Source organism: Humulus lupulus, chromosome 7, assembly GCF_963169125.1.
Source record: "Humulus lupulus chromosome 7, drHumLupu1.1, whole genome shotgun sequence".
Classification (NCBI taxonomy): domain Eukaryota; kingdom Viridiplantae; phylum Streptophyta; class Magnoliopsida; order Rosales; family Cannabaceae; genus Humulus; species Humulus lupulus.
In genome coordinates this window covers 193,727,731-193,748,006 of record NC_084799.1, presented here as the reverse complement: position 1 = coordinate 193,748,006, position 20,276 = coordinate 193,727,731, and the positions used below count along the sequence as shown (strand labels likewise).

The window sequence follows — 20,276 nt, the reverse complement described above, 5'->3', positions numbered from 1 at the left end:
CGATGTAACAAATACATCCGATCTTATCTACTTTGGTATAATGTTCTGGAAAGAACATAACACTGTAATGTGTAAGTAGATCATATCGTAGATTGGCAAGTCAGTGTAAATCCTGTGCACTGACTAATCTTAGGACTAACTTATTTTTAAAGGGCATCCTGGAATAGATGCCAAGACCATCGCATTGGCGTGTTGCATACTCCTAGATCGTGCGATCCGATGCCTCCCGGGATGCAATAAAGAGGTCGTGGTTCCCAAGTCCGAGATTAGACCGGGACGACTATGGATGAACCCGCGTCCTGGTAAACGAACCGGGACCCTGGTAAATGAAGAGGGATGTTGGTAAACGGACGTGGACCTGGTGTCGAAGTTGGGTGTGATAAAGTGTCCCCGATACTGACATCACCCCAAGAAGTGTGTAGCTATGTCCCCATAGATAACCTGCAGAAGAGGTTACATCAGGAATGTACGGCGTCGGTTCAAAACTCCACTGCCACTACTCTGATAGATCCTGTCCCCTGAATCTCCCTCTAGAAAACAGGCAAACAGAGGTCGTCAACAAGATGTTGAAGGGAACAATGAAGAAAAAGCTTCAAGCCTGCAAAAGTAAGTGGCCAGAGGAGTTGCCCTGTGTACCTCTTCATCGTCCAAGGGTTCCGCATCAGTTTTCTCCTTGGCATCAAACTCAGCTCTTTTCGTGGTGGGGTCGGGGTAAAGTAGGAGGTTCGTGTTCTTGTCATGGAGCCAGGCCATATAGATGGCCTCGTCGAAGGTAGCCTCCAGCAAGGCGTCCGCTTGTGTAACGCCCTAGTTACCCCAGAACAGTTACGGTGAATCAGAAATTTGACTCGCTACCCGAGTCATTTGGTTAAAAATGTGCTTGTAAGTGTTATTAACAGACTAAGGTGGAAAACAATAAAAAGGAAAGGATATATTTTATTAAATACATAAAATTGTTCATGGGCCCATAAAAACATTTACAAGTTATTTACAACTCAAAAATGTCATTACTGTTTCAAATTTACAACCCGCCGACCTAAGCGGCAAAAATATGGTAAACCCCCTAGTTCCTCTAAGAACTCCTTGGCCGTGGTGGTGAACCAAAACAGGGCAAACCAGAGAATTCAAGGTATAGAAACGTACCCAAAGATCAGCTTATGATGCTCTTCAATGGAGGAACACTGTCCCAAACTCGTGAGGCTTACTTCCCAAGATTGAATCCTCAAGAATGGCTCAAAAATCTCAAAGGAAACTAGAGGAGAAAAAGATATGGGAAGGCTCTTAAAGATGCTCTGTTTTTCTACCTCTTTCATAGCCTAAAATGGTTTATATCAATCCTATGGGTGAAAAGACCATTATACCCCTAGGTCAAATAAAGGTTTGTAAAGGCTCCCAAGGGAAAAATTGGTATTCCCCACCCATTTGGTTAATCATAATTAACGCTCTCCAATTCCTGCTATTCTCGATAATCTCAAACACCAATAATGAATATCCCGTTATCCTTTAATTCCTGGTAACGCTCTTGTTATCCCCATTTCCTGTCGTGGCCCCGGGACGATGGTCCAGGCCCATGGTCTGGGTGATTGGATATGGGCCCAGCCCAGGCCCGCTCTGCACGGGAGTAACCAAGGACGACGGCCCAAGTGTGGTTCCGGACCTGGATGGTGTCCAGGAAGATGATCCATGAGTCGCTCGGGAGACGTATGGCCAGTTGGGGATACGGTCGCGGTATACGCAAAATGATCCCGGAGTCTGGTAAACGGTCCGGGCCTGTGGTAAACGAAGAGGGACAGAGGTAAACGAACCCGGGTCATGTCCTCCAGGTTGGCATGAAAAGGCATCCATGACCATGAAGCCGCCCCACGACGCGTGGGAGCTGTCCCCACTTTTCACCTGCGGAAAAGGCCACCTGGGATTGCACGCCGCTTGTTCAGACCTGCACTGGCAGTGCACTGACCGATCTTGTCTCCTGAATCTGCCTCGTAACTCGGAATGTCCAAACCAAAAGCCCTATTTTTTCGGGCGAAGCATAGGCTTTGGGCTGCCCCAGTGGGCTTCAGTCTCTCTTAATCTTTTGTATTTTTATCCTTTGTATTGGGCTTCCATTATAGAAGCCTAGGGTATTTATCCTTGATGGGCCCGGGTCATACCCGGTCGAAGGCCCGTGCTCCTGTGAGCCTATAAATACAGATGGCAGAGCTCTGCAGAAGGGATCTCTCTTCGACTTGTATACAGTTACTCTGTCAAAACATAGAGAGAAACTCCATTGTAAAAGAGTTTCCAAGCTCTAATACAACTGACTCGTGGAGTAAGGCTCGTTAACGCCCCAACCACGTAAAATCCTATTTTTATCTTCTAAATTCCATATCATTAGTCTTACCTAATATTCATTAATATAGTTTCCGAAAATCTTGGTAAACAGCTCTAATCATTAAAATCACCCCGAAACTCATCCTGAGGCCCGAACTTAAACCTGTTATGACTAGACCGCTAAGTAATATTCCATGATTGTCTCATGCCGAATAGCTCGAACTAACCCACAATGTAATGTGGTCTCAACACTATATCACCGACATGCTTACAAATAGACAATTATACTCTCAACGGGCCAAAATAACCAAAATATCATAATAATTAAATGTGGACTGACATGCATGCGTATAACATCATATTATAATATAATTGACATAAACATTCATATTATCATTTAATGGCATAATTAAACAGTTATGGCCCTCCCAACCTACTAATCCAGCCATTAAACCACATTACAGATTTCGGGGCATTACAGCTTGTTCTTTCCCTTGACGGGTGTAACGCCCTGGATAGCCAAGACCGCTACACTGTGTACTTATAAAGGTGCAAGACTTGCTAATGAAGTCATTATTTTAAAAACGTGTCACTAAACATGTAAGAGCTAGGGTTAAAAAGGTTTTGGTCTTAAAAGACTCATTTCATATATTTAAACTATTATAAACACGGGATCCCATAAGAAAACCGAGTTAAAATGAGTTTACAGACTCCCAAAAGTACATGAGTAACCACTAGGCATATTAAGGAAAAATAGACAATCTTCAGGTCTCGCGTCCCTGCCTAATCCTCAACCGTGGTGGTCGGGCACCTGACTATGTACATTCTGCTCGCTGAGCTCTCCAATCAAGGCTGATCTAACTTGCCCTTGCCTTTACCTGCACCACGTAGCACCCCTGAGCCAAGGCCCAGCAAGAAAACATCTTATACAATTCAATCAATGATAACAGACAATTAACTCATTAAGCATGTATTTCCCATCAGACAATCCACAACAGATATTCAGCACATACATTCAGATTCAAGATACAATCTATCACATATTACACCCATATCACATAATATTCAGGGTCGACAACTTAGGCCGCACCCTCTGTTTAACCCACTGACTCCGACCCGCTTAAACCGAGCTCAGTGCATAATAAGCTGTCCTCGGCTACCAGTGGCCGAGCCGCGCCTGTGCGCTAGTGAAACCCTTGGCACATACGATGGCCGTTGGTTCACTAAATGGCTTGCATGGCATAATACCATCTTTTCAAGCATTTACAATTGGGAGCCCTTAGTCCCGTCACATATATCCAATCAGGTGCAGTTTTCTTACCTTTAGTCTGTACAATTATTGATTACGAGCAACGCCCCTGAAGCACGATCTGTTCCCGAGTCTAAGCCTTTATTACCTAGTCACAACCAAAGTATAGGGTTCCATTAATACTCAGATATAGGTTTCCAGTTACAAAACTAACTCCCAGGAAACCAAATTCCACCAAGCACGGTGGTGAAACCAATCCCGAGCATACTAGACCATTCCCCCGTGCCTAAAACCCTCAAAAACTCATGTGTGCAACCAAGGGCTGCGACCCTTGAAGCTTAGCCGCGACCCTAGCCTCAAAACAAAACCAAGCCCATCCTGAACAAGACATGCGTCGCGGCCCTTGCCTTGGGCGCCGCGGCGCCCTCCCATGGCCGAGCCTCCTTGGCCTTTTTCATCCTAGGGCCGCAGTGCTCTAGAACAGAGTCGCGACCCTCCCCTTCGTGCCCAGAAAACCCATCATTTCTAAGCTTGAAACCTCATCTTAAACCATCCCAAAGCTCCCCAACTCATAACCAATTAATCCCAACTCCTTTAACATGACTTAAACAACATAATTCCACAGAAAACACAGCCTAACACAGACTAATCTCCTCTTTTCAATTTATGAAACTCAAGAGCTATAAACACTCAAACCAGCCATTCAAATCCAATTTAAAACTTCTAAACCATGAGTTGAAACTTACCTCTTCTAATGAACCACTTCACCAAGCCAAAGCCAAGCTAAGTCCCCAAGTTTCCTCCTCAATTCTGCCTTAAGACATCAAAACCATGTTTGCTTCAACACTTAACCAAAACCCAGAATTTTAACCACAAAGAAGAAGATTAAGAGCTTACCTTAACCCTGTTTTAGTTCTTGATTTACTCCTGAGCTAAGCCTCCAAATCACCCCCTTCAATCCTCCAAACTCCAGCTGAATTCTAGCAAATTCTCTTTAAGTTTCTGTGTTTCTTCCCCTTGTTTTCCTTGAGAGAGACTAGAGAGGTAAGGTTGAGAAAATAAGGTCGGTTTATATTTTCTAAAGGCTTCCTTATGTCTATCTTACTCGTTAAGTTAATTCCGAGGCTCGGGGTGCCGGAACCGTCCCCGAGGCGAAAATGGTAAAATCCCCCAATATTCCCGCCTAGACATCCTAACCTCAAATATATCTCCATATATTTACTTTCATGACCCGATAGTCCAAATCGCTACCCGCTATCTAAAAATACCTCCGACTTATCCAAAGTCATATCTTAAGTCCCGTTGTGACTTTTCCCGCTATCTGACCCTAGGATCGTCTCGAGTCGTGCTCTGCGAACCTATCCACATAATAATGTGGTTCTCACATATACCACATATTTATCTCATATTACATTACCACATAATACCATCAATTATCATATAAACATTACTAAACATATAATTACTCTTTTAAATCACAATTATTCCATTAATGCCGTCATGGCACACTAAGCAAAGCCCTTAAGCCTTATTAGCGATTTTGGGTCGTTACAATGGGTCTCCCCATGCATCTTCACCTCCAGCTGAATCAGCTCATCTAATGTCTGAACACAGGTCTCCATAGTCTTCAATGGCTTAAACATATCGTAGGGGGTGAAAAGACTAAATTGCCCCTAGCTCATTTAAAGTTTTGTAAAGGCTCCCAAGGGTAAAACCGTCATTTCCCATGCGTTTTGTTAATCATAATTAACACCCTCAACTTCCCATTATTGTAGATATTCTCAAATACGAATAATTCATATCCCGTTACCCGTTAATCCCCAGCAACGCTGTAATCACCAAATTACTCGGAGACTCACCCCGAGCTCCGAACTTAATCCTGTTATGACCAACATGCATGAATATACATAATTACGCCATCAGCTGGCCAAATTACGAAACTGCCCCTATGATGAAATGTGGACCCACATGCATGCATTTAACATCATATTATAATATAATTCACATAAACATGCCCTTCATCTGTTTTTAACTACATAAGACCACGAAGTAATCAACCTTTTCTACCGTTTCATTTTTACTCGACTTCTCTTTAATAAGTTGCATCAGAATAACGGGGACTTCTCTTTAATAAGTTGAAATACTAATGTATTAAATAATTATGATACATTAGTGTTTCAGTGAAACTCCACATCATTTTTGGAAAACAATCTCCGCATTTTGCAGCTATGTTCATAACTACAAAATTAAATTTTTAATGATGTATAACTGTATTCTATAATTTGTTTCACCATAATTTAAAAAAAAAGATATCTTTCACATGTGGTATTAATATATATTTATAAAATTCTAATGATTTCATGAAATTTTGTTAGCACAACTGGGAAGGTGCTATCTGAGTTGTTACACGAGGAAGGGGGTTCGACCTGGTGCATTGTTACATTTATGCTCTTTAATTAAACGTAAGTTCAACTTTTTTTGCTCAACTAGCTTTCACCCCTCCATTGAAATTCAAATCAACTCTCTTGCATTGATTTTGCCTATATATATACAATAAATTTTTGCAAATTAAGTTCACACCACACTCAAAAGATTAGTTGAACATCTTCCCTCTAGTATTTTAAGTAAATACTAAACACAATATCAACTGTTTTCAGTTTCAATCCAAAACAAGAGGATGCTGAAAGATATGAAAATAGGTAACATTACACATATTTTGATTTCTAATTATAACAAAAGGGTTCGCACAACATGATCCTTGATACTAATACATTGTACACATACACTCATGTTTACTTGATAGAACCATATGGCCACATCGGCAACCATGGTTACTGAAAAAGAGTGACTACATAAACCAAATATCCATTATATATAGAACTACTACATTAGCTTGTTAAGTTCAAGTTAATTTTCTCTGTCAGTAGACAACATCCTTCAACTCTTGGAAACACAAAACCATAGTGTCTAGTGCATCTTGCATAGCACCGACGGTTAAGCTGCTCAAACCTTTCTTCTCAATCTTAGCTCGTAGAAACTGAGCCGTCGTCATACCCTTGTAAAACTTCCCAATCTGTTCCTTAATAAAACATTCAATGTCAGTGGGTTTTGGATACTTTAATTTGGCGATGTCAGGTTTCTTAACAACCGAGTACGGGGATATGGTTGTTAAATTTTATGCCTACAGCCACCTGGGTGGTTCGAAAGTAAACTGGAAGAGTTAAATCCATTGCGATGGTGTTGCAGCCTGAATCCATCGTTTGTATGGCTCCAGCGTCAGTGTCTGCGTCCGCATCCAAAATTATGTCACGTTTGTTCAACTCTGAATCGTTGGCTGAGGTGGCCATCATATTTTCGAAATATTACCCTTAATGTCTCTGTTCGCCAAAACAGAAGTCCAATGCACAGATGTGTTTATACCAGTGTTGGATTTATATAATGGCAATTTATTATGGTTTCCACTAGTTTTGTCTTATTATATTACATGTACATTAGTGTATCTGTGCATTGAGAACCCATATATCCCACAATACCCGCCAAGCATTGAATGATTGACCGACTACCAATAGTATTTTGAAATTGACTACACTGTCGTGGGATCCACCCATTTTTTGGAGTATTTATACACGTTATGGCTTCTTTGACTCAAATACTACCCACCCTCACCACACCTTCATGTCATATCCAAATTTGATTTTAATATCCATAGTGGGGCCAATTCTGTGGATGCATTGTTTATTTGCTCATAACACGACCCTACATTGTTACTTGCATTTATTTCAAATGTCACTACTGCAGGAATGTACTATAAGAAATGATAGTGTGGCCTCGTATTGGTCCCACTTAAAATTTGTGTCATAACGCCTATGGCACTTAGGCATACCCACACCTCTCAATGACTTCTAGAGTACACCATCCATGTCCTATGCTCTTGTTTGGACTATGTTATTAGTGTGCATATGTATGGAACACTATAAACTCCCATTTATTTACGACCAACCATCTACTATGGATTCCGGCTCCTCATTCGACTCATGCAATCAAGAGGTTTTCCCCGAGGTCGCCCGTCAAGAAAACATCCGCCCGGAAATGGAAGAGTTCACGCACTGTAGAATAACAACCCTCCCCCCACACCCTTTAGAGTACATTAATGATCTAAAGGATAAATTGGAGGAGAAGAAGTTCTTGATTTGGCAAATCAATTTTGAAAAAGGTATGTTGGAGGAACGTAACAAGTCAATGGAAGCGAAGATATTGGAGTTGGAGGCCGAAATTGTTGAACGGTGCAACGAATTAGAAGGATTGAGAAGGATTGCTTCCAAGGACGACTACCAAAGGTTGTCCGAAGTAGTGGACGAACTTAAGTCTGAGGCATTGACTAGATACCAACAATATCTAGATGAAAAAGTGCACAACAGGGTCGGTGTCCGTTTGCAAAAGGAAGGTAGAAGAGGATGAACAACTCCATTGTTAGCAACTTCAAAACTTTATGATACTATCCTTGTCTAAGTTAGTCTAAGTGGGCGTTGCATTGCATTAGTTTCACCGAGTAAGAATGGTTTGTTAGTTTATAAGTGTTGTTCAATTAGGTTTGGGTTGTTGGTTTCTTGAGGTGGCGTATGTCACAATGACTTGTTTGTCAGATTATTTGACTAAACTTTCATAATATGCATTTGTAGTACTTATGATAATTAATAACTTATAATGGAATTATGTTCACTAGTATTACTCTAAATGAATGTGAGAGTTACACTTGAGGAGACTTAGTGGGACAGCCTTCCCATCATGAAGAAATTGTTAGAGTACCACATGACAGTGCACCTATCTAGAGAGTAGGTTCATCTAGTCTAAGTAAAGTTGGTTGTTACCATACTCAAACAGCACCTCCCATCCCCCAATTACGACCATATCTATATGCAGGTACAAATTTTTTTTTATGAACCCCTGCCAACTGAAGGATTCACAACTACATTGTTAAAAAGTGTTGTTCTACAGATCGGTCATACATGGATCTTATTTTTTACATTTTCCCAGTTACATACAACATCCTCCCCTTATTGACTACATAAACCAAATATATTGCTTTCGGTGATACAAATGAGGAGTTACAAAAATTGAATCCATTTCTCGGTATATTTAATTATCCTTCGAAATTGGGTTATAATATAAATTGGAAAGGAAAGCACTAATGCTTTTTGTAATGACCCACTACCCTACACTTACATATAAAAACATCATAACTTTATTTAAAACTAAAAAGCAAATGTTAAACTACATAAAATTTAAAGTAGGATATGGGATCCCATTGTTTTTAAAATAAAAACATATCATAACTTTAACTAAATGAATTACAAAATAAAGTGTGGAAAATACATATAAAGCATAATTTTTAAAGTACTAAGAAGCGACTTCATCATCGAACCGAAACGCTCAATCCACCGATTCCATCCCGCCTCAATACACAACCCCTAAGCTGCCAAGAACCTTTCCGCCACCAAAGCTATTTTTCTGGACATATAAACATAAAGGAATGAGCCTAATGCTCAGGAAGGAAAATCTAACAACATAAATCATATACATAAATTTATATCATAGGCTAAAAACATACCATAACATATACTATAAGCATATCATATATGTCATATATACTATAATGGCCGTTACTACTTGGGGCTTGTAAAGTAAACAAGTCATATTAATCAAACCTAGGTTAAAATTAATATTCTAAAACTATAGGTTAAACTTAGAAAATGTACAAGTGTTAACACGAGTGTCCAACTAAATCCAAAACTGAACCAAAATCCACAGTCATAAAAATACTACAACTATTACTATTGGTCCTACTATCTAACTAGCTAAGTAAAGTTCTTGGACTCTACACTTTTTAAATAATTACCATTATAATGATTAAATAAGCTCTTTAATATGAAATAATACTCCATGAGTTCATAATAATCGAAATATTCAAAATTTTAATTATTTCATTTCTTCAGCTTTAAGAATTACGATATGAAATCATGGGTGAAGTTCATAACCTAATAAAGCTTATTAACACAAACAACAAAGTAATTTAAAACATATATATTCTACTCACCCATGCGTCGCAAAACTATGACTGTCGGCTATCGTACTTTCATTTAGACGAATATCGCCACTCGCAGAAATGTTATTTTACCATGGTGTAGATGTGTCATTATTGCCATCGTCATTGCTTTCTCTAGGCTGGATGAAGCCACAACATACACTTGCTTCTGTGGATGGAAACTTAGAAAATGGTTGAAATTGTTGAGTCATTTGAATTTGAGGTTGAACTTTGCAAGTTGCCCTGTTGTGCCCTAACTCATTGCAGTTTTTGCATCTTCTCTTGTTAGCCACCTTGTTATCATGCTCCTTCTCCTTTCCTTTTGACTTTTTATTAGGTTCCCTCCCCTTAGTCCGAATTAAAGCTGGATCTTGGATCACTCTGTTAGATGGGTGGGAGTGGTTCTCATTTTGCTCAATGTTTGCGTCACCGGATTGATTACAAAATTGGAAGCACATTGTACGCCCTGTTTTTCCCACGGGCTGATTAGCGAGCTGAGCTGCGGGACTAATCATGGTTATCTCATGGACGCCCCCGCAACCGAAGCTGGGTCGTAAGATCATACCTCCTTAGCTCGAGGTAATCTAAGGAGTCGCCTCTAGTTGCTTAATGACAGAGTCCGGGCTCTGAAGACCGAAGGTCGAGTCAAGCATCCAGCCCGTAGTACGAGCTAGGGGTGAAGGCTCTGATCCTTTATAAAGTCAGCCACGCAAGGTAAACGTGCATATATCAGACATCACATGTCTGATATATCCCTGACTTCTCGGACACGCAGCAGGAATGTGCGTATTCAGACACCCACGATTGGGTTGGGTCGTGCGGCCCATTATCTCCTTACCAATTGATTTGACCACACTTATGTGTCAGGTTTAGGAATTAATCATGAATGTCACAGAGTTGATATGATAGGTAAGAAGGTCACGGGATGACCTTCTTACCAACTCCTAGGTGCCTTCTCCTATAAATATGGAGACCCTGGGAGTTAAAAAGGGTTGGATCCTCTCTTGTAAGAAATACCCTGTAATCGTATACTCAGAATATAGCAATAATATTGACTAGTGGAGTGGAAGGATTTTAACCTTCGAACCACTTAAAAAACGTGCCTTGAGTAGCCATTTCATTTTCCTAAGATCATATATCTGTTTCGGTTCAACTTTAAGCACTAATCCCTTTCTCTCCTTTTCTTAATTACCTGTTGGCGAAGAATCGTGTCAACACACATTGACTTAAATTTCTCCTCCAACCGAGACATCTCATTCATGGCCTCTTCGTAAGTGTCGCTTTGCTTGGTCGCAAAGTATCCCATTGCATTGAATCGTGATGTTAATGATCCCCATCTTGTACATACCAACACATCACCGGGCATCCTAGAATGGGGGAAACCATTCAATTCAACCGAGCTCTTAGCATCCTTCCTCCATCTAGCCTTAAACAGAAAGTCTGGAATGCAAGGTATGTTCAAGTGCTTCATAACAGCGAATATATGACGACATGGAATTCCATCCGACTCGAACAGCATACATGTACAATTGATGTGTCCATGGTCAGTATCGTAGTTCACTTGACTCCATACTAGTCCTTTTGGGAAACGTGTCAAGTAGTACGACCGACTGTTAACTGTTACATCTGCAGAGTCAACTAAGTATGAAAGAGCACTACTGATTTGCTCTGCCACCTTATCGTACATGGTCTTGGTAAGAATGGAGGCAACTTGTTGGTAGTACTGGTGGAGGACGTTTGTTGGTATGCTGGGCGAAGTGTGGTTACTGATGAAGTCATCCTCCCTTTCGGTGTGGTGAATGTTCTGTATGGTTGCATCAACTTGGCCGACAAGATCCCTAAGCTTAAGTTTGCTCGTTAGGAAGTGCGATAGGTAGGAATTGATTGACTCGGACCTTTGGGTGGTTGTAAGACCCGCGAAGAAGTTTACCCGAAGGAAACACTCAGCCCAACTTTTACGGTTGGCGTAAGTTGTTTTTTCCCAGCGACTTTCTTGAAGATGGAATTCTGAGACCATATTGTTCCATGTATCCTCAAACTGTTCCTCGGTACAATATTGATAAAGGAGCTCGTTGAATTTTGCCTTGAAAAGTGGGTGAGGTGTATTGCTGGTTAAGTTGGCCTGAAGGTGCCACGCACACAAATGGTGGACTGACTGCGGCATGACTACCTTTATTGCATTTTCCATAGCGTGGTCTCCGTCGGTGACAATAACATGCGGTGCCTTGTTTTTCATGCACTCTAAGAATTCTTGTAAAACCCATATGTATGTCTCCTCCGTCTCATCGTATAGCAATGCAACTGCAAAAACAATTGTTCTGAAATGATGGTTCACCCCGACGAAGATTAGTAATGGTTTGTTGTATGCATTTTTCCTATATGTCGTGTCAAAAGCCATGATTTCACCGAACAAATTGTAATCTCTACGACAATTTCCATCGGCCCAGAACAGGTCTGCCAATCTGAAGTCCTTGTCAATTGTGTGTGTTTCATAGAAATCAGGATCACGCAAACCGAGACATTCTAGGTAACCGAGTGCACCTTCAGCGTCTGTTTCCCCTTCTTCTGCTTCCTGTCGCCTTTGGCTACCAATCCAATTATAAAGATCCTTTTTCATGAATGGAAGATACTCACATCCTCCCCTTTCTCGTGCTAGATGATTTAATATATGGCAAGTGCGTATGCCTGATCGTCTCATTGATATGACCTGTGCACCTATACATTCTGGTATAGCTCGGTTGGATCGCAGGAAATGTAGCTCTGTCTTTGCAGCTAGGTCATGATTATGAACTGGGTTAAAGTCTTTCGCCACCCATGTGTTATCCGACCTATCAAAGTTTACTCGGAGTACTGCTAGACAACCTGTCCTGGTAATGGCTCTGGGTGTTTTCTTTCGGTTAGTTAGGTTTTTCCACTTCTCTCTTCTAAAGCCCTGTTTCGAGCAAACCCATTTTCTTTGCCACTCTGAGTTATCGGCCTTCTTGCGGCGAACATCTTCTTTTCGAACACTAAAACCCATCCATTGGGAGTACGTGTAATAAAAATCTTCCCATTCTTGAAGGGTATTAAGGTGTTGATGTACGATGTCTTCTTTTGATAGTTCTTGTGATCTTTATTGAAAAAATTTACTTGGCCCGGTACTGTACAGATGTTACTTTACATATTTTCCGTGTTTTCTCGATCTTAAATCCCTGAATACACTACAACTTCGTAAGTACCGAGGAAAGTAGAAAAAATATTTCAGTAATATGAAAGTCGTGATTTAATAGATTTTGGGGCGTTAAATATTGAAATTTAGGATATTTCCCCTCTACTGTTTTTTAAAATTTGTGAGATGTTGTTGTTAAAAACTTAATTTTTTTTAGTAAAAGGGCTTTTATTAAATTAATCTTTGACTTGCCAAAACGTGATATAATATATTTCAATTTCTGTATTCAAATTCTTAATTAGGGTTCATTTAAATTAGGCAAAATTGAAAATTTTATGTCTGTGATCTTAAAATGTACATCGGCCCGATAACTTATATTGGACAGTGTTACTTCTTGGGTAAAATGTTGGTGTTTCCGTCCTACACTTTTCACTTTTCAGTTTACGTGGGAAATAAAAAGAGCAAAACTACGGATAATGTTCACATCTTCTACTTCCTATGGGCCTGTTTGGTAAAAAAATTATTTTTTAAATTTATTAAACACAAAAATATAAATATTAATTTATTTTTATTTCTTTATTTTTAACAAATAGAAAGATGATCGGTAACTATTTTTGTTTGTTTTTTTTAAAAACAAAAAATAGTAAACACGTTTGCTAACTTTTATATATATATATATATATTTAACAATACGAGGTGTTGATTTGAATAATGGAAGAAAAAAAAAAGAAAAATTAAAAACTATTTAAACGAATTTTGAAAGTAAAATAATAATTTTTTCAAAATTTAATAAATTTTAATTAAAATTTAATAAATTAAAAAAGAGTTACCAAACATAATTTTTGTTTAATTGTCACATTTTTAATTAATTAAATAAAAAAACTATTTTTTTAAGTGTTAACAAACGACACCTATGTATAAAGAGGATGGGTGACTACAGCATGAATGCATGTGAATTATTATTTGGTTCTTTTTTTCAGGTTAGCAACAATATATTTGGTCTTATGTACAAGGCTTATACATATTCTTATTTCTTATGTCATATGGGTTTCTATTACACTATATGCAATAAAAAATTGGGAGATAAATTACCAATTTTTTGGTGCCCAAGGTGATCTTTCTGATTTCGTAATAAATTAACCATATGAAATCTTATACATAAATAGTCATAGTTTACAAAAAATGTAAATCAGAGTGTAAATACTTTGGGTGTGTAATTTTTATGCGATATTACTTTGGACTTTCATCAAACTAATATTCCTGTACGAAGTAAGATTAACTTAAAAGGTGAATGACATCAAGTACATAACATACAGATAGCCTTAACAAGGATATATCACCTACTACAAAGCATTGCAACTATCTTACTAATAAAAGGTACTTGGATTACCCAAAATAGTGTTTTAGGTAAATTTAGTACCTAATACGAGTGCGTACGTAATATAAAAAACAATAATGCATTTTCAAGACACTTGATGACATGAAATTTAACATAGTGAGGTCATAATGCAACTAGATCTTATAACCAAAAGTATCATAATGTGAAATATCAGTCAAGCACTATGATCTTCGTCCTAATTCCTGAGTCGTTAGCTTCGACACACAACTCACTGCTAATGGTCTCTTGGTGCTTAACCATAGTTCCTAGATGATCTATAATCTGGCATTGTTGGAAAAGGAAAGACTTAATGTCCATTGAATTAACCCTTAAAGTTGAAGCTTTCTTAGCAGCAAGGTTTTTGAAAGTTGAAAGCTTCTCAATCTTAAGATCTTTTTTCATACAATTTTTGCACTTACCACGGAAACCAGGCTTAGTCTTTGGTTTCTTACTACCATTATCACTCGGCGACATCGTCGCTGACCTGTTAACTGAGGAAGGAGCGGAGTGGATTGTCATTTCAGTGTTCTTAGTGGACGGTGGTGTTGGGGGAGTGGACTCAACATGGAAAGGAATTGGGAATTGATGGGTTGGTGATTCAGGCTCTTTTTTAACTACGAACTCCTTTGGGAATAGATTGACGCATAAGTTAGAAGATGCCATGTTTTTTTAATGGTTCAGTGCAAAAAACTAGGGTACAAGGCGAGGGATTGGGGGTGGCAGGTTTCACTAACTGAGAGTGTTATATATACTGGGAGGCTGGGGTTGTTAATTCTCAAAACTGCTTCCCGCCAAAAAATTTGTTGGTTAAGGATGCTATATTCAACCTTAACGATAATGTGTAACAGTGAAACAAAACCCTTAACAAAACGATGGTTTCGTGATTACAAATGAAAGTGGGTTACATCTTCCATGTTTCAAGCAAATTAAATGAACAGTAAGGGTCAGTGGTACCTTTAAGTTATTGTGGCCCAATGCTATCTGAACACTTGCATCCCTTCTTACTCTTCCACCTGCTCAATTACGGGTAGCTAAATCAAAGGACACAATATTCCCCTGACAATCCACCCCAAAGAAGATCCTATACAACTTTATTAATAGGCAAATTAATTAAGGCAATATCTTTCATTTTATTCTGAAATGGCGGGATCGATTATAGAAAATGTACATATAACATGGGAATGGATTTATTGATTTTATTAAAGCTGGTATACCTTAATAAGGAGTGTTAGTTGAACATTACGAGTGGTGCAGAAAATAATGAAGCCATGAGTGAAAATTGTCACCTAAAAACAAATGAACACTACAAATCATATAGAGTAAGTATATCTTCTCGTAAATTTGTTTAGATGAGCATGACATAAAAATTACCTCTTTCAGTAGCTCATAAACTATATACTAACAAGTAAACGTTGGTTGACTTTGTGACTTTCTATGATACTAGATGTAGATCTTGCCATCCAAGGGCGAAGAGAGGCACAACATCAGTTTGGTTCACAAAAAACATGTGAATGGCTCATATATATACTGCTATTGAATGAGCCATTTAATGTGGTGGTTCTGGTTTGTTGTCGCAACTGTGCCTTACATTAATTATCGTTCTCCTTACACCTGGTGGTAAATGATGTGTCATTTCATCCATACATTAAATGAACAAACCTTCATGTTATTCCATAATTATAATTTGTTAATTAATAAACGCTCAAACAAGCAATAGAAGGTGACATCACCGTAAATGCATTAAAAATATGGGGTGGTAGATGTAAAAAGAAATTTACTCATTTGGTTCTTTTTTTTTTGCAAAATATCGTTCTGGTATTCTGTTTGCAATAATACTCATATGATACCCGTATTTTGAAAACATAAATATTTGGTATCCTAATTGATAAAATTTTTCCATTATCACCAAATTGTCAGCAGTTATTTATAATTTGTAGATCGTATGATTAAATTTATTGTAATTTGATTAAATTGGTAAAAATTTATTAATTAAATTTTAGTTTATGGTACCAAATATGTACATTTTTAAAATACAGGGTACCAAATATGTCAGATTGTACCAAATGAACATTATTTGTACCAAGATGATACTTTGGAAAAATACATGTTAGCAAATGGTTACTTACCCGATGTAAAACGAATTAATATATTACAAAGGTTAAGTGTAGTGATTGACTTACATGAATCGTCTTTGTTGGGTTGAAATGGAAATGGTGACAATTGTTGGGGCTCTTACATGACAAATATAGATTTTTATTCTTGAATGTGTAAATGGTAGTACATAGTTTTTTTTAATGGTAGATGCCATCTAGTAATGAACCTTAATTTAGAAGCCATAGGAATTGAGAAACACTAGGAGTAATCGGCCATAAAGGGTATTAGTCGGTGTTACACAATACATACGAAGTAAGCTGGAGAAGACTTGTTAAAACTAAAACCATAACATTTAATATATACATAGAGGATAGTTTGCATTACACATGCAAGGGCCCCTTACACATTGATAAAAAAAGCCTTAATCATAGTAGGGGGTACACAAAAGAGAAGAGTTTCCAAAAGTACGATCCAAAAGACTGTTTTACAGCAAAGTGACTTGTAAAGCCATTAAAACTTGAAAAGATACATATTCAGTAATTCCATTTATAGTAAGTGTAGACCAAATTGAGTAGATATAACTAAATAGATATCTATTGATTAGGTGGCTTCTGAGTTTGGACGTATAGTGGGTACATGTTGATATAGCCACTCCGGAGCTCATCGATCGCGACTGCCACAAATTCCATTTCCTTTCTCTAGGCCATCTCTGTTGCAACCGACTTCTCTTTCAGCTCTAATACCACCATCTTGATGGAGTGTAGGTCAGACTTAAGGAGAGTGTTCTGGATGTTGGACGCATTGTATCTCCTCTCCCATTCGTTCCGCTCGGTGGCCAGCCTGACGTTGTCATGCACAATTCAGTTAATGTATTGCATTTGCTCAAGATGATTGTCATCAAACGACGGGAAGTTAACGATGTTATTCATTGGCAAAGGTGTGGAGTCCATTTTAGAGAGAAAAAGAGGATATCCAAGTATACAGGTAGGGTGGTGGAGATTGAATTGAGGTCAACACGATCCCTACACACATATATATACATATAGAAAACACATTCCTCTGTAAATGGTGGAGTTGTTAATGTACTGTCACTTATCAAAAATAGGGTTGCACAACAGTCAAAATTACATAAAGTATGCCATTATTAGAAACATAAGGAAGCAGTCACGTATTACGTGGGAAGAATTAGAATTTGCGTTTCAGCACGTCATGGTCACGTGAGTTGCAAGTGCTATTACGTGGGAAGTTATTTGGAGCACAGTACATGAGAAAAATAAGAAAGGAGACGGAATTGACTTCCATTTTCATGTTTTTTTTCAAGTATATCAGAAACCTTTTATTAGTGGGCCATACTTAATATCAACTTATAATTCATAGATTATTTTCAATTTAAAATAAAATCTCTGTATATATGAGGGCCATACTCTCATGTTTTAGTATCGTGTAAATAGAATGTACAAGAGTAATATTGGATTCACACACAAGTACAAATCATTATATAGGGCCCCACACGTTTGACTATCTATTTGTGTTTCTGATTTTAGCTTGTTTCCAAAGGTTGCGTGCACAATTTTACTATGGATCACATTTGGCGGTCATGGGCCCACGTTATATCACTTTCATCAGGCTTTCATTAGCTTGTACCGATCAACATAAACCGAAAATACATGATAGTGGGTTGTCATTTACACTGTACTCTACCATTATCTCTCTTGATGTACTGCGGTGGGACTATATTGAGTTATTAAAACTAAATTTTTGAAAGGGCACTCGGTCATGGATTCAAATTCTTCAATCAATTCCTGCAATTTAGAGTTTCTCCATGACCTCCCACCACGACAACCAGACCCCCTAGATTGGGAACAATCCAGTTTCTATAAAATAACAACACTCCCAGCAAATCCGGTCGATTACATTAACGATCTCCTGACTACATTAGGGGAGAAGGAGTACCACATTTCAAATATTGATAGGGAAAAACGTGTTTTGGAGGAACGAAACATAATAATGAAGGAGAAGATACTGCAGCTAGAGGCAGAGCTTGCCGAGAAGTGAAATAATTTACAAGAAATGACACGAGATGCTTCGTACTCGAAGGACGAGTGGATGGAAGATTATGAACGACTTTCCGAAGCAGTGCTGCAACTTAAAACAGAGTCAATTACTAGGTACCAAGAATACCTAGATGAGAGATTGAATAATATTGTGGGCCGTGAACTCTCCAATTTGAGGTGGAAGAGGATGACCAGTACCTGAGTTAGTAGCTTAATCTATTACTTGTTATGTTCATTGTTTCCTTAAAGTAAATGTTAGTTACCATTTTTAATCTTTCGTTGCCTCTGTTATTTCCAAAGTTGCTGACATTTTTTTAAAATGTTTGTTTGTAAGTTGGCCTTCTAAATTATATTTAATTAAATTTTATTTTCCTTTGTTATTTATGGACTCATCACACTTTTTTTGACATTAACTTTGAAAAGATTTTACTTTCAGTATCGAAATGAAATTGAGTGTATCTGTTTACTAGTATATTGATAGGACAGGACAATTTCGGGAGCCCATAATGTGAACTGTTCTTCACATTACCCCATAAGAAGGAAAGGTGAGTCTATTTTTAGGGTGGGTGGATGTAGTATTATTAAGCTCATGCTCTTCTAAGATATGTCAGAATAAAAGAAACAAATATTGTAATAATGGCCAATATCTTGTAGGAAGGCTATGTTTTACCTATTCCGTGTTTACTAAAAAAGTTGACTTCAATGGTTTTTGTATATCATGTTACCTCATACACATGACCTCAATGATGGTAGTCTTTAAAAAATAATTTTTTTGTAATTTATTTTTTGTGCTATTCATTGAAATTGAGTGTCGACCGTATAAACCCAAAAATCCATATTTTAACTGCATCTTCACCAACTCTTAAAGATCATCACTTGTCCCACATTTGGGTATTATAGTTTTTTATGTAATTAAGCTTTTCTCGTGGCGCATACACCATTTACATAAATGGCCAGGAATACCCATTTGACACATTGATTAAACATGTGTACCCTTTTTTAAATAAATCTTAATTTTTGAAGAGACAATTCAAAAACTACCCTCATTAATAACTTGATAAAGAAAGAAAAACATGTTGTTTATCGTTTAATCACAAAGTTCACAAACTAGTTAGTCTTTAATCATCAGTTTTAACAAATTTGTAAACAATGAGTTTACTATTTCAGAAATTTTCCAACCGAAATCGTAAAACAAAATATACATGAACAAGGTATTAAGTATTTTTTCAAGTAAATTGTTAAAATTAAGATTAACCGTCAAGCTTTTAGTTTAACACAATTGTATAGGAAAATATTGGTTTCTTGTAAACTGTAAACAATGAGTTTACTCTTTATTTTTTTCTTTTCAATAACACTGTAAACAATAAGTTTACATTTCAAAGAAAATAGAGATTCACAATATTTAAAGAAAAAATAATTAGTCAATGAATGTATCTGTGTTCTGCTACGGAAGAAGATGTATAAAATTCAAAATTAATGATTCATTCAACTAATCCCCTTTTTAGTAACAATTTTAATATTTACATGATACAATTTGATTTTCTGAAAGAAACAGTAGTATAACATAAGCAACGAATGTCATTAATTTTAGTTGACAACCATACTCATGAACTTGAAGCACTCATTATGTTGCGAGAGCCTATTAACCATTAACGTATATCATGGAAGAACATTCCAAATTTCCTTGTTGAAGTACTTCCTCTTTATTCACTCTCCTAATGTCAGATTCTCTTAGTAATCTCTGGTTTTGTAACAATAAAAAAAATTTATAAACTAAAAAAAAAAAGAGCCAAATTATTTTGTAGCTAACTTAAATCTCTGCTATGTACAAGTCAACCCACCTGTTTCCCCAAGAATTATGTAATATTACAAAAACATCAGTACAACATACAGAAGGATATATATCATAAACCATATTTAATATGGTTGCACTAGTGCATTTAAGTAAAATTACAAGCAAG

The 20,276-nt window shown here is 37.6% G+C and overlaps 1 protein-coding gene across 1 annotated transcript; it reads right to left on the bottom strand.

Moving 5' to 3' along the window:
- Positions 1–10,623: 10,623 nt before the first annotated feature.
- LOC133792501 (protein FAR1-RELATED SEQUENCE 5-like) lies at positions 10,624–12,660 on the bottom strand. Its single transcript, XM_062230411.1, has 2 exons — positions 10,834–12,660; positions 10,624–10,659 (listed from the first exon to the last, which is right to left on the bottom strand). The coding sequence occupies exons 1-2, from the start codon at positions 12,658–12,660 to the stop codon at positions 10,624–10,626; spliced, it is 1,863 nt and encodes a 620-aa protein (XP_062086395.1).
- Between the last annotated feature and the right edge of the window lie 7,616 nt (positions 12,661–20,276).